The 12,860-nt window shown below is 51.0% G+C and overlaps 1 protein-coding gene across 1 annotated transcript in view; it reads right to left on the reverse strand.

Annotated features, from left to right (window-relative positions):
• DHRSX (dehydrogenase/reductase X-linked) overlaps positions 1-12,860 on the reverse strand; it is a 109,049-nt gene that overhangs the window by 73,698 nt on the left and 22,491 nt on the right. The window contains exons 2-3 of the mRNA XM_073227704.1: positions 7,408-7,515; positions 4,840-4,908 (exon numbers count right to left, since the gene is read on the reverse strand). Coding sequence (XP_073083805.1) covers positions 4,840-4,908; positions 7,408-7,515 — 177 coding nt within the window. The remainder of the gene's footprint in view (positions 1-4,839; positions 4,909-7,407; positions 7,516-12,860) is intronic.

A 12,860-nucleotide genomic window follows, 5' to 3' on the forward strand; every position in this document is an offset into this window, starting at 1 on the left:
TTTTTCATTTCACTCTAGTTCAAGATTGTGAGGCAATATAAATTCTCTTAATATTCTGGCTGTATTCCATAGATCATGACATGGAATAGAAATGGAATAGATTCCATGTCTGGTGTGCATAAAATATTTTTGCTTTGGCTATGAATTCTCCGTCTACACGCTTTGAAACAGCCGATTTTGAAAATCAATGTGAGTTTGGGCACTTGGAAATTGCATTTCTAATTAGTAAACCCTTCCCATCTCAGCACTGCCTGAGGCACTCAGGTTATAAATAAAAGATGTGATATGAGTGGTACCCCAAGTACAGAAGTTCAGAGAGGGCAGGGTGGGGGGTGGGGTAGGTCCCGCGGCTCTGGGACATGGGCCAGGTGAAGAATGCATAAAGCAGGCAGCACAGGGGAGAGGGGTGACTCCTACAAGAGAGAACGGGGTGGCTCCGTGGGGCCTGACCATCCCTCTCAAGCTAGTGGGAGCCACAAGTCTTCACATAGAAAAATCAGTCCTACGGGTGAGAGACCACAGGTGCGTCCTTCTGTGACCAGCTCATTTCACTCAACATCATGTCCTCAAGGTCCAGGCACAGTGTAGCATATGCCAGGACTCCCTCCTTTTTATGGCTGCGTAATATTCCACAGTGTGGACCAGCCACATTCTTCTTAATCATCCATCCTCAATGATGTCCCGATCCACGCAGAACAGCGTCTCTAAGTGATGTCCTAGGACCTGCTGAAATGCACCTGCCACCCCCATCCAGGCTCGTAAACATGTCCAGGTCCTACTGCCATCATCCCCATTCCCTAAGAATTATAACACTACTCGCGAATTTCTAGAAAAACGGACAGTGAGGCAGCACCACGGTCTGAGGCTCAGTCCCTCGAGCCGGGGGTGCCAGCTCGCGTCACATAAGCACCACCATTCTGGGGACCTTCCTCCTGGTCGGGGGGAACCCTGCAGGATGGGTGTCCCCCATGTACAACTGGTTTGTGTTTCACAGACAGAGTGCGGGGAGGCAGCCAGGCGATGGGTTAACTTGCTTGGCTAACAAAAACCACTGCTTTCTCTCTGAACAACACGGTTATTTCTTTATCTTTATTTTAACCACATAAGCATTTATGGACACGACCAGGCACACAGTAGCCCTCTCTCGTGGAACGTGCCTTCCTAGGGCTTCAAAAGGTTAAAACTGATCATTGCAGCCCTGAGGTATGAAGAACGTTGAATACAGGCAACACAGTGAGAACTGTGAGAGCAGACTAAATTTCCAGGAAGTCCTCAGCTCCTCTGTGCATGCCTTCAGAAAAGACACAATGACCTTCTAACTCTCGCAGTTATCCACGGAAATCACCTGCCCGTCGGTCTGGGTATCTCTCTATGTTGGCACGCCTGCCTCTGGCTAACTCAGAACGTGAATTAAAGACGAAAGGGTTCTTGTATGAGAAACTTGATTGAGAAAGGCAGTTTGATGCTAACTAGGGCAGACCCAGGTAGTCTTGAGTCTATGCCAGACTTACATATATATTCAGAATCTCGTGACAATGTCTCTCGGGAATCTCATTAACTGACAAAGGTTCTGGAAGTGATTGCTCCTGGAAATGAGATGTCCAGAGCTCTACGCACTCAAGACAAAGGACGCACGGGGAGAGAGAAAGACATGCATGCCACCAACACCCATTTGAGTTTCTCCACATTAACCAAGGTCCACAGGATCATCTACAAAATCAAGGACTCTACAGGTGGAAGACTGCAGGTGTCCACCTGCCTCCAGGCACGTCTACACTGCAGATAGGAATTCTGTCTTGCACGACAGAGACCAGCAGATGCCTATCTAGACAGTATATGACCTGGGACCACGGTGAACACCAACTCCATGGTATTTGTTTGTTTTTGAGACCAAAATATTTCATATTTCGTGGGATAACCCAAAGATTACCGTTCACAGAGATGCAGTTTCAAGTAAAAATGCCTCGCAGGTAAAGGCACCACAGTGGATTTTTCCTGACCTGTCAGGCTGAGGAGGACGCGACCACTGTTTCCTTTCAATATAAGTGAACCAGACGTCGATATCCGGACCAGGCACATGGACCCAACAGCTGGTCCTTCTTTCCAACCAACACGGATCAACGTGTCACTGGCACATTAATTAATACGTGGAAAGATATACATTGGGAAGGAAGACACCCTTGAGGGTGAAAAATATGGATGTTGACACAGAGCCCAGGAAGCCTTTTTCCTTTGAGAAGAAAAGGTCAGATGGCCACGTCTCCGACCAGATCACCAGGCTTAAGATTTAGGATTAGGAAATTCCGCTGTGGCTTGTGTGAGTCTACGGTGAGGCATACGAAATGGAATTTACCTTCCTTTCGTACTTGTAGGAGTATCTAAATTGTCCTGTATTCCCATTTGGGTTCACTGGGCCCTTATCATGCGTTTTTGTTGTTTCTGCGCTGTTGTTCAGTTTATTACTCAAGAGCAGTAAGATTTTGGCACCAGGGACCCAAGATGGGGAGTTACTCAAAGTCTCTTCCCTGTAAAATCTCTACAGAGGGAAACAAATCACACTGACTTGGTTTCAAGCACCAAAGTGTCACTTCATGAGCTTCCCAGGCACAGGGAGTGTCCCACCCCATCCCAATGGTCACAGCTGAGCACAACTTTAAGGGCACAAAGTGCCAGACAGTACGGATGAAGCAGTCAACCCAAGACTAAGGAAAATGGGTCAAGTATAGCAGGAGAGGAGGACTTGGGAAAGAGCTGAGAGGCGTTTAGAAATAGCCATTGTTGACAGTAACGTGGGCTGATGTCACTGGGATGTGCGCTGACTTGCTTAGAAAAAGAAAGGGCTGTGGTTTAGCCCCTGCAGGGGCCATGGAGGGGCACGGGCACCGAACAGGTGGGGCTCCTCCTGGCCTGTGGCTGTCCTAGGTTACCAGGGTCGTGTGGACAAGGATCCCAGAGGCCCCAGCAGGTGCAGGCTGGTCCCCAGGGAATCGTCTCTGCAGGGCTGGGCGAGCTCAGCTCTGGGTGACACCCTGACCCAGATGGGGTCCTCTTGTGTTTGTAGGAAGATGAGTCCCAACAAAGGCTGGGTGCTCACCCATAGCTCCCCACCTGGAAAACCTTGCATCCCGACCTCAGGGGTTGCCCACCCAGCCGGTATGCAGAGCCATCCTGGGCCCCACGGTCCACCTCCAGGCCGGGCTCAGCGTGACCCGAGCGCACCCTCTGGTCTTTGCCAGTCCTGCTCTAAGAAAGCGCTGGGCTGGTTCCCTCCCCTGCCACGGACGCACAGTCACACTTCTACAGAAGGCATCTGCCCTTTACATAAACTCAGATGCCCAGGGGTCTGGCAGGAAACGGGGTGCAGGTGCACCGCACGCACACGGGCTGAGGCTGGGAAGCCTGGTGCATGTGCCTCGTTGGTCATGTACCAAACTGTCTTCTCCCAGATGCTGACTTCACAGATCTGTTTGTGTCATTTGACAGGAAGGAAGGAACAGGAGTAACCGGGTGATACGGCACCAGCTTTAAGGACACGGGTGTAACGGCTCCCTGCAGGGACGCCCTTGTCCCAGGCTGGGGTGACTAGGTTCATGACGCCCTTCACCCCCCACCCCCTCGGCCTCTTCTTCTGCACCAAGGGGAGATCTTTCCCTTAGCCCACAGGGCTCTGCACCCAAACCGGAATCTCAACATACAGAAAAGAAGCCACCCAGCCATTGAAGGACACATTCTACAAAGTTCTGCCCTCCGATACATCAGGGCTGCCGAGCACAGCCTGGTTTCGGCGTGGACCGCCTCCCGTGAGATTCCGCTGTAAAGCGGGTCTGGAAATGGTGATTCATGACAGTGGAGACTATTACCCGGGAGGCCCCACGGGGACCGCAGAGGACGTGGGGAAACGCGGGTCCCGGGGCCCCGTCCCAGAGGCGGTGACTCACAGCCTGGGAATCTGCGTTTCTAACCTACTCCCGGGGACCCCGCAGGTCCAGGAAAAGCACAATGGAGACCAGAAGTTGCACCCCACCTCACAGGATGCGGGCAAAGGTGTCAGCTGTCACCATGCTCATCTCTGCCTGCCCCATGGGGCAGGTAACGGGGGCAAAGCAAGTGCCTCTCGTTGGTGTCGCAGAGAAAGCTGGGCTCTGCGCTCTGGGAGAACCAGCATGTTGTGTCCCAAGGTGGAAAGAATCCTGCCAGGAAGGGCCCCGCAGGCAGCCGGGATGTCGAACACTCAGCCTCGGGCAGAGGGGACATGGCGTGTCTCCAGGCTGCCTCGCGTGACCTCGGTGGGCACAGCCGGGGACACACTCCATGTGTCGCCCTCCCTCGCTCTCCCTTCTGTCCTTTACCAGGAAGAATGACAGGACGCACAGCTGCGGGAGGCTCCAGCTTCAGGACACGTTCAGAGCCGCAGGACGGACCCCACGGACCCAGACAGACACATGCACGCTGTTTTCGTAAACAGAGGCACACACACGGCCCAGAGAGCCCTCAGGAGCGCACGGAACCAGGAAAGGAGCTGGAGACAGACACACGGGTGCACCCCTCGGATTGAACAGGTAGACAGGACCATGGGATCCAATTTGGACAGGGATGAATGTCTCATGGGGCAGGTCCCTGTTGGATTTCTCTGCACAAGCAGATGCACCTACTCGCAGAACCGACACCCCGGAGGCCCCCACCCAGAAATCAGAAAACCCCCAAAACAAAAGCAGTAGAAACAAAGCTCCCCCCGAATAGGGCTACCACCGTCCCTGGCCCTTTGTGCACACGGGGGGCGGCCGCTCCGCCGTGAACACGGATGCAGACCAGGCACCGCCCTGGACTCCCAAGCAGTACCTTTCTCATTCAGCGTTTCCTCTTTTATCTTCCTCACGGCTTCTTCGGCTTTTCTGTCATTATTTCCAGCTAAAAGGACAAGAAAACATATGTTGAGCGGTCAGGTCATGCAGACACGCTCCAAGACAAACGCATGCTTTCTTGAGATGCAAAACCCACCCCTGACGGGAGCCCTGGATGGCTTCTCCTTTGGTTCTGGGGTTGAATTTGGCCGCCAGACCAGCTGTGGCCTGTCCCACCTGTCGATGGGAGACGTGTTGTCTTTAGCCTGGATGGGCAAAAAGTGGCCACTGATGGGGACACTGGTGTTTTCAGTGATTTCAGGGTCACAAGGCAACTGGTGGCAATGAACACATCGGAGCCCAGAACAGCAGACGCCTAAACATGCTAGCAGATTGCAAGAAATAGAACTTGCAAAGAAGCTCTGAGTCAAGGTTCTGACGCCCCAAGCTGGGAAAACGATCACAGGAGGTCCCCAGCCTGGACGTGGGATCCTCACCCCATTACCGGAGACTCCGTGACAACCTGCAGGTACAATTCAGGGGACACTAGCAGAGAAGGTCCTTCTGTGTGCAGGTTGTCATGGTGAAATAAAGCCCAGGAAATGTGGGGTTAAGTGGAGTTACAAGGTTTATTGAACATCTTCGTAGCTAGATGGGGTTGAAGGGCGGGGGTTCGATTTTCCAACTATTATAGCACACAGGTGTTGTTTTAAGGTGCGCTTAGTGGGGCTGACGTTTGCAGGAGGAAGCTCTGAAGACCCTGACGCCTTCCTGGGCGTTGGTGCTTGTGAACACCCAGGCGTTAACTAAGACAGCTTACCGGCCTCACTGCAGGAATGAGTCGCAAGGAGCCTCAGCAGAAGGGGGTGACCACTGGTACCCCAAGAACACAGGTGCACGTGCGAAGCTCCTGGCACCCCAAGAGTGGGCAGGTGGCAGAAAGCACCAGCCAGGACACCTGGCCCGGGAGGTGAAGAGCCCAAAAGGCAGAGCCAGCCCACAGCACCGCCCGACCTGGGTCCAGGACCCACAGGAGACACGTCCCCTACAGGAGCCTCGTCTTTAGGGCTCGGACAAAATGTCAGCGAGGAGTCCTTTTCTTCCCCACTTCTGCATGTGGCACACACACACACACACACACACTTCTGTTTTCATTTACCCGGGCCAGCTAACAAGCAAGCGGCCCTGCGATTATATTCTCCATGATTTTAGTCCATGTTACGTGCTCTGTGGCTTCGACAAGCGCCCTGAGTTAATTTATGCAATGTCCTTTCCAGAAGAAAAAAGAGTTTACAACAACTATATATATGAGATGTCTTGTCTCCAGCAGAAGACCTAAGATAAATATGGCAAAGGACATCTTCCGGGGGTGCTTTGGACTATGTAAGCTGTCACTGCCTTCAACAAGTTCACAGGCACAGACATCAGGACGACGCAGCAGCAAAAACAATCTGCACTTTCCAGTGCCTTCAAGAAATGGAACGTCCCACAGCCCCAAGGCTTTGCTTGGAGACTCTCCCTGCCCTGGGGGAAGACCCCAAAAGCTATCTTCCATCTCTAAATGTTCTGGTCATCAAAGACAGAACATAATAATAACTTGCCTTTATGTGGGGGCTGCATGTTCCCGAAAAGGATGGATGCGGTCAGAGAAAGCTGGGGGCGTCCACCCCGGTGGCAGGGCAAGCCCAGCATGGTCTCCAGCTTGCAAGGATAAGAAACTCACTCTTTCTACTGAGGAAAGCATCGAAAGAGAGGTATGAGGTGCTCAAGGTAAGTAAGGTCATGGGGTGGGTGGGTCCTGAGCCCGTAGGACTGGTGTCTTTCTAAGAGAAGATGAGGACACAGACACGCACAGAGGGACGACCCCGTAAGGACACGGGGAGAGGACGGCGTCCACACACCCAGGAGGTCCAGCCCTGATCTTGGGATCCAGCCTCCAGGACGGGAGACAATAATGTCTCTGGTTTAAAGCACCCCCCCCCCCCATTATAGAATGTCCTTTCCAAAAGAAAAAAGAGTTTACAACAAAGAGTTAAAATATAGATAGATAGATAGATAGATAGATAGATAGATAGATAGGTAGGTAGATAGATAGATGATAGATAGATAGATAGATAGATAGATAGATAGATAGATAGACAGATAGACAGACAGACAGACAGACAGATAGATAGATAGATAGATAGATAGATAGATAGATAGATAGATAGATAGATAGATGGACAGATAGGTAGATAGATAGATAGATAGATGATAGATAGACAGACAGGTAGACAGATAGATAGAGGTCCTTTATTATGGCAGCCCTAGCAAATTAATTCCGATTTATTGTTGCTCTTCCCAGGGAATCACACACACACCAAATAAGACCAATCTTCAGGTAATGCCTGTGTTCACTTCCGAAAGAGTATTTACCCACATTTTTGACCCTTTTGGCACTTACAATATCAATGCTTACATCTTCAGCCTCTGACTGCATTTACTGTAACCAAATGACTACACACATATGCTCGAGGTGAAGCGTCACGTTAGCGGTACGATAAATGAACGGTAATAGAACCCTCACCTAGGATAACATGCATGCCGAGTCTCGCCAGGTACTTGGCCGTAGCATAGCCGATGCCATCTGTCCCTCCGGTCACCACGGCAACACGTTCCGGTTGTCGGGGGAAAACTGCGGAGGAAGAATCCTGGTAAGGTTGACAAGTAGAGTGCAGACAGGAGCCTTTACTCGTATCATTTGTGTGGTTTCTGCAGGAAGGAGCCGCAGAACAGGCTAAGCTTTAGAAATAATATCAGCAGGTGTTTGGACATAGGGGCTGCCCCTAGTTCTCTGGGACCTGGTCCTGGGAGGTCACGGTGGACGGGGTGGGGTACAGGAGGTGGTAGGTTAGTTTGCATTTTAAAGGCATGCTCCTGAATGAGTCGTTTGGTATCTGCAGGAATAGGGCAGCCCTGGGAGCCTTAGCCTATGATAAACGACATAAGATGGGCTTTGTAATACATGCTGTCGGGGCGCCTAAACAGACGTTTGGAAAAAGGGACAGTTAGAACCATATGTTGTGGAGCCTATCAAAATAAACTCTAAGGGGAGAAAGTGAAACGGTGAGTGTGACAAGAAAGTACAAACACACTGATTTTTGAACGATGGAGTTGGGAACGCCCGCCTAACGGCACGTCAAAGTCACAACAAATAAATACATTTAACAACTAGAAAAATGTCACATGGTAAGAAAAACCACCAGAAGCCAAGTTAAAAATAAATGGTGACCTGCCATCACCTTCAAAGGGCTACTTTCCTAATATGTAAAGAGTTCTTATAAATCAAGAAGAAAGCAAAGGCTTCATGGAGGAAAAAGGCAAATGTCACACACATTTTTATGGGAAAATATACCAACACGGCCCTTGAAAGACTGGCACCCAATAACAGAGGTGGTCGTTCAATCTCTGCCGAGACACTGTTATCATGACGTGTCAGATTGGCAAATGGTTAAATGCTCCAACGGCTTCTCTGGCATGGCGGTGGGGACTAGGTGCTCACATACACAGCAGGTGGGAGTACAGAATGGTTAAAGGCCAGGAGGGGACACTGAGGAATGCTGGGTGCCTCTGGAAATACACTGATCCTTCAGTCCAGCAAGGTAGCTTGCAGGAACCCACCCTGAACACACAAGGTAGACCCCCAGTGAGAAGCCAGCGTTAGGGACCACGGCATCCGGCACATGGACAAGCAGTGCACCCTGCCGGGAACCTGGGCCCATGCTCCGTCCCCACCATCACGGATGGGCAGTGAGCAGCCCCCAGTGGCCTGAGCTGCCCTGAGAAATTCCACCTGCCGGCCAGAGGCCAGGCTGGAGTCATGCATCAGAACATGCTTCCAGCAAGGGGGGACGACGCGAGCTTCCCTTCCCGTGCCATCCACCACCATGGTAGGCATTCGTGCACCAAAATGAAGCAACCCTGCAAAGAGAAGGCCCAAGAGTGATGCACAGCATGGGTATCTTCCCCAGGGCTGTGAGGACGCCCCCGTGGTGCAGTCTACGTTTCCCATAGGAGGTGCACCAGAAAGAGCAGGTCCCTGGCTGGGAGTCTGGCACTGTGGACCCCAAATGCTTCCTTTGGGCCCCCCATCAGGTTTCCAGGCAGCCAGGCTTGAGTCTTCCCAGAGGGAGGCCCACCCTCATATGGCTGTAGGCCCTGAGAAGATGCACAGCACCCTAAACGGGTCCCCTCTCGGGCTCCTGAGGTTGCAGGGAGTGTTCACTCCAGGATGGCCCCACAGTCGGAGCACTGCTGAGCACAGCCTCCCTGTCCAGACCAGACCTCCAGGACCCGGCCTGAGAGGAGGAGGGGCGTGGGGTCCAACCAAGGCCCCGCCTCCCAAGGCCTGCCACACAACCATGCATCCCAGCTCCAAGATGTCACAACTGTGTGACATCACAGCTCGGTGATGTCATAGCTCCGTAACACCGCAACTCTATGGCATCAGTTGCATGTCATCACAGCTCTGTGACATCACAGGCGCATATCATCACAGTTCCATGACATCACAGGTCTGGGGTATCACAGCTCCATGACATCACAGGTGTATGTGACCACAGCCCATGATGACATCACAGCTCTGTGACATCACAGCTGTGTGTCTTCACCCCTCCCACAAACTCAGCCACAAGATCTGAATGTGTGCTAAACGCCGTGCAGCGCTGACTGCGCACGTGAGGGCTCTGCCTGCTGGTGCCCTTACGGGGAAGGCACATCTTGCAGCTCTAAGTCCTACCCATGAAAAGCAGGCAGCAGCCTCACCCTCCCAGGTGGGGCCCCCGTTCAACCTCAGAACAAGGTGAAGGGGCCCAGCCCAACAGTGGGCACAGAAGAGACTGCAACAGAGGTCCCCAAACGCTCCCACCCACGGCACACTGACCGCCCTGAGATGTTTTCATGGTACCGCTAAGGAAAAACATAGAAAAAAATATATTTAGTATATGTGTTTTAAATGAATATAAATGAAATGTATACTTATATTTAAATACTTATAAACATTTAATGTCTTGTGTATGTAAAAATTTATATTTATACATCTAAAATGTTATTTATACTTAAGTACTTATGAATATTTAATGTTTTATTTATGTAAAAATTGTATTTATACATTGAAAACGTTACTTATATTTAAATATTTATAAATACTTAATGTGTTATTTATGTAAAAGTTTTATGTGTATTTAAAATGTTAGACATTTATATTTAATGTCTTATGTAAAAATTTCACGCTTCAAATCTTAGTTTATGTATTTTATGAAAATAAGTAAAATAATGTAATTATTTCATCACATAAAAATAAATACTTTCCTTTTTATGCAAATGTGTAATATTTAAATATTACATGGCTCCTATATATAAAATACATGTTAAAAGGAAAAACTGATACCAGAGATAATTCTTTCAAAGGCTTATTGGGAGATCCGATACAATTCAGGCAAAAAAAATAAAAGAAAAACAACAAATTTGAAAGTGAATGACTAGGAAATATTCAAGCTACAACACAGAGAGAACATTTTTCAAAAAGTCAAAAAAAGAACTCAGAAGTTCCAGGAGTCGTGGATAATACCCAACGGTGTCATCCCCAGGTCCCTGGAATCTCAGGAGAGAAAGTATCTATAAGGGAGGAAACCTGCAAATTTTTGCAGCAGGAAAGACAGCCCACGAATAATGAGGTTGACTTTAATTTCCTTCTTTGCAGCCTTCTGTATTTCCCAAACCTAAGTGAGCATAAATGACTATTTTCCATTAATCACATTCTCAGTGAGTAAGGCGTTGCAGACCTGTTTTGAAGAGATATTTCATGTGGATGTCATGTGACAAGGTGTGAACACAGTGACAAGAGGCCGTGAACCAACATGGACTTTAAATCATGGGACTGGCATCCCCAACGACCTGGACCAAAGCAGGGGGTCTCCAAGCCGTCAAACAAGGTGCGTGCGTCACGAGGGCCGTTTATGGTCACAGTTTGTCTCGAGCCTACAGACCCAAAGATGCTCCTTTCTGACGGAAGGATGAAAGAGCGGCTTCATCCACCCTGCGCTGGGGGGGTAACACACTGGGGCACACGTGTGACCGGACTGCCACCTGGCTGGGCTCCGACGTGAGGCCAGCAGAGAGAAGAGACAGGAACCTTGTCCTGGAGGCCTGAACCCCACTGCCCAGCCCGGTGCCGGGTGCAAGGCCCACGATCAGTGAATGTGCAGAGACTAGATCAACGAGCTAAGCACGAGGCTGCCACCCTCACACCCTAAAAGAGCAAAATCCATCCCCTACGCATGGTGCTTTTGTCCCTCAAATCCGTGTGTGCGATGCTAACCCCCCACGGGATGGGGTCAGGGAGTGGGGGCTTTGGGATGTGATCAGGTACCCAGGGGAGAGCCCCCACTATAGATTATGTCCTTATAAAGAGCCCCTGGCCCCTCGTCCACGTGAGGGCATGGCGAGGAGACGCTGTCCACAAACCAAGACTCAGATTCTCACAGACACCGAATCTGCCAGCGCCTGCGTCTTGAGCTCCCAACCTCCGGGCTGTGCAAAGTCTGTGTGTGTGTGTTGGTTTATCAGCCAGTTTCTAAAATAAATCGCTCCACACGGGCTGAGACTTTAACACGGTGCTGCAACTCAGCTAAGTGGGATCGAGGGGTCTGTGGAGGCCACGTCCGTTCTCCTGGAGCCACGTCCCTTCTCTCCTTCTCTTTGCTCAGATGCCTGCCTCCACCCATGCATGTTTCCTTTTGAAAGAAGGGATCCTTGAGCACTTGGGTGGATGGCGAAGCCCGCATGCCACAGAGGGGCAAGGGGGTCTCTGCAAGTATCTGCACAGGGTCCGGCACAGTCTCGCTCTAACTACTAAAAACGAGCATTTCCTTCTGCACGAACACGCATCTGTGGGAAGCACGAGGACACCCCCATGTTTCTGGCTCTGCAGGACTAAAGCCAGCACGTCAGAGCTGCAACACACAGTGCTTGTTTTGAAATTCCCTAGGAGAATTTTGGAGAACAAAATTTCAGATGCACAGCAGAGAAAAGAGGGTTTATGGTGAAGGGCTCGCCGTCCGAGATTTGTGCTTTCAGACTAGCTGTGGACCACACGCCCGAGTCCACAGTGTCAGGGGACACAGTGCAGAAAACTCTACGCGACCTCCAACAGCCAGGGCAACCTATGTCCCACCTCAAAAAAGCCAACCCCAAACACACTCAAGGATGGGCGCAGATCAGAGATTAGGAAACCAGGTTGCTGACACATCTGAAGCTGCCCAGGTAAACTGGTGACGCCTGGAAAAGCCACAGGATGCCCCCTAGTAGGCAGAGGGAAATCCTTCCTCGGCGGGCACCTTGGACGATGAGCAATATCGACAGCTGGAATCCGGGGTCGGGCAATTCGTCCACACCCGCTCCTGTTGGGGAAGCACCGTGTCTTGTGAGGTGCTGAAGCTCAAGGGAAGTAGAGATGGGCATCTGTCTCCCTACTCTCAGCTGTCCTAAGTTGCAGGTGCGAATTCTGCAGTATTGGGTCCCTGGATCAGGATACACCCAGACCTCCGGTCAGCCCTCAAGCACAATGCCTCCTTCCTCGGTCTACACCAGGCACATCTGGAAACTGCTGGAGGAAGATGCACCTCCAAAGCCTTTCGAGATGAATTCAAGGATTCCTGATGGAGCACGGAGAGGTGCTCTGGAGGGCTTAGGGGGGCCTGAGAGGTGGAAAAGTGGGGGCTGAGCAAACATGTGCCCCCGCCCCCAGAGAGAAGGCAGGAGGTAAAGAAGGTCTGGGGGAGGTATGTACACAGGGGCATGGGAGTCCTGGAAGACTGGGCATGTTTCCAGCACAAGAGGGCATCCTCAGTAGAGGAGGTCACGGGCAGGTCCAGAAGGAGGCAATTCTGAGGAGCATCTGCTTGGATGGATGGGGGGCATGGATGCAGCTGGGCAAGCAGGTGGGGGGTAAAGCCACTAACTGCGGGTCCTGCAAAGTGT

Source organism: Manis javanica, chromosome X, assembly GCF_040802235.1.
Source record: "Manis javanica isolate MJ-LG chromosome X, MJ_LKY, whole genome shotgun sequence".
NCBI classification, from domain to species: domain Eukaryota; kingdom Metazoa; phylum Chordata; class Mammalia; order Pholidota; family Manidae; genus Manis; species Manis javanica.